Source organism: Aegilops tauschii, chromosome 1, assembly GCF_002575655.3.
Source record: "Aegilops tauschii subsp. strangulata cultivar AL8/78 chromosome 1, Aet v6.0, whole genome shotgun sequence".
Taxonomy (NCBI): Eukaryota; Viridiplantae; Streptophyta; class Magnoliopsida; order Poales; family Poaceae; genus Aegilops; species Aegilops tauschii.
Window position 1 is genome coordinate 404,341,447 of NC_053035.3, and position 2,124 is coordinate 404,343,570.

Sequence of the window (2,124 nt, forward strand, 5' to 3'; positions counted from 1 at the left end):
AAAGCAGAGAAACTTCAACTTCGCACAAAACTTGTATGCATACTAAAAAGGACCGGAGGTAGTATGAGGGAGATAGACGGATAGGAGCACGAACGACGTGCAAAAGTTCTTTTTTTTAACAGGACGTGCAAAAGTTTTTTTAACAGGAACGATGTGCAAAAGTGTTGTGCGCGCAGTCGCGTCTAGCTAGGTGAATTGCAAAAGAAAAAAGCACGTACATACGTGTACGTGTAAAAGTCCTGTCTTTTATTTTTGCGAATGTGCACGTGTAAAAGTTGTGTGTGCGTGTACGTGCCTAGTCCGGCATGCATGCATGCATGTGCATGCGGTTGAAGTTTTTTTTGACGTGATGCGGTTGAATGTTTTTTTTTTGACGTGATGCGGTTGAAGGTTTGAAGCAGCTACGATGCGTTATAAAAAAGAAAAACAGGAAGAATAAAAGAGGGTAAGCACGCACGTACGTACGTATGAGGTGTACGTGCACTCCCTCAAATCAAATCAATCGAAGAAAAAGAAAAAGGTGCACGTGCGGCTGGGCGGAAGAGGGAAGACCCGGCCTGACTTGTTTTGATTCGCTTGGCTTGGACGCGCCTGTAGTTGGAGAGGGTTTCTTTCGATCGCTTCTTCTGATTGTTTCGGTTGGATTGGATTTGAGGCGCTGTTAGTACGTGCAGACTGCCCTCGTTTCGTTGTTTCGTTTTCCATGCATTGATTACATCGACGCCATAAAGCCAGCCGCGCGGGACTAGACTACATCGGTTGATCTAAGAGAGCTCACTTGGCATAGATGAAGTACTACAAAATATCAAAGCGGTATGACAAGGTCACGGCCGAAGACGTAACACTCCGACTTGTGCTTAACCATCCGGAGCTGAGCCCACCCAGCCTTTAACAATTTGACGCCCTCGAGAACAGCAAAATTCTCTGTTTTCTCAAGGGCATAGCCATACACATCCTCAATGCTCTCCTCTGGGCAGGTAATAAAGAACCTGGCAACGCAGACTTGACCGAAGCCGAGCGGCACAATGCTGGCGTCTGTCAGGGTCCAATCTTCTGGCCTGTTCACGTCTGTCCACACATCCTGCAGCACGGGCGGCCTCAACTCACACGAGGCAGTGAGGTCCGATGTGCAGAGCTGCAAATCGTCGGGTGTGAAGCCAAACCAGAGGTTGTGCCCAGGGATGTACTCGGCGCGACCTCTGAACGGCAGTGCCCAGTTGCCTAGTTTGCTCCACGCGCCACTCGCGATGTCATACGAGTATGTGCCGGCGCTAGATGTGGATATCCAGATCTGTGAATCGTCAACCACGGCGTAGGCACTGATTTCAAAGGGCATTGGGGCATCGCGGCAGCTGGATCGATCCACCCCGTCGTCGTCGGCGGCAAAGAAAGGCGGTGGCTGGAGGGAATACCAGCACCAGTCTTGGGCGTAGCTAGCAGGTAGGCGGGTGTGGAGGAGAGCCTGGAAGCAGTCCCGATCGGGCAGCCGGCCAGGGTTGCCGCTCATGACGTATACGCTGTCGCCCACGGCAACGGAGATGGGGTCGATAATGGGCTTGCGCATCTTGGGCATCCCAGTGCGGAGCAAGCGCGAGTCGTGGTTGTACAAGAAGCTCCTGCCGATTTGGTCCACGGCGAGGAGGTTTTCCCGGCCGGGGCCGAAAGCCATGAAATTCATCCACGCCTGTTCGCCCTTCCTGCAGGGCCAGTGGAATGACAGGGATGGCGGAGGCAGCGGGGCGTCCGCTGGCCGTCGATGAACTGCTCGAACCGCTGGCCGTGACTGGGTTGGGCGAAATAAGTTTGCCGGGTTCAAGCAGTGAAGGCTGAAGTGTCTGGGGCCGCCGTTGCAGCTCATGGCCAACAGATTCACAAACCGGCTGCCCATGGCGATGGCGGGCGGACCTCCTTATAATCAGAAGAAAGAACAAGGAACTCGTTGAATGTTTGTGATGATGATTCTCGTTTCTTCTCTTCGTAATATCAAAGAACCATGTACAGTACAGACAAGAATATTATCATCAGAGATACGCCGAGTACCTGAGGAGTGGGGTTGGGATCCAATTGAACCCGACAATTTCTGGAATGGAGACTATCAGCTCTCAACCACGCAGCCAAGAACAA

The 2,124-nt window shown here is 52.1% G+C and overlaps 1 protein-coding gene across 1 annotated transcript; it reads right to left on the bottom strand.

Annotated features, from left to right (window-relative positions):
• Positions 1-805: 805 nt before the first annotated feature.
• Positions 806-1,888, bottom strand: LOC141041499 (uncharacterized). Its single transcript, XM_073507783.1, has one exon. It carries the CDS (start codon positions 1,886-1,888, stop codon positions 806-808), a length of 1,083 nt encoding a protein of 360 aa, XP_073363884.1.
• Between the last annotated feature and the right edge of the window lie 236 nt (positions 1,889-2,124).

What these genes read in the sequence shown, in the direction of transcription:
- LOC141041499 (XM_073507783.1), bottom strand. Translation starts at nt 1,888, where the DNA reads ATGGGCAGCCGGTTTGTGAATCTGTTGGCCATGAGCTGCAACGGCGGC.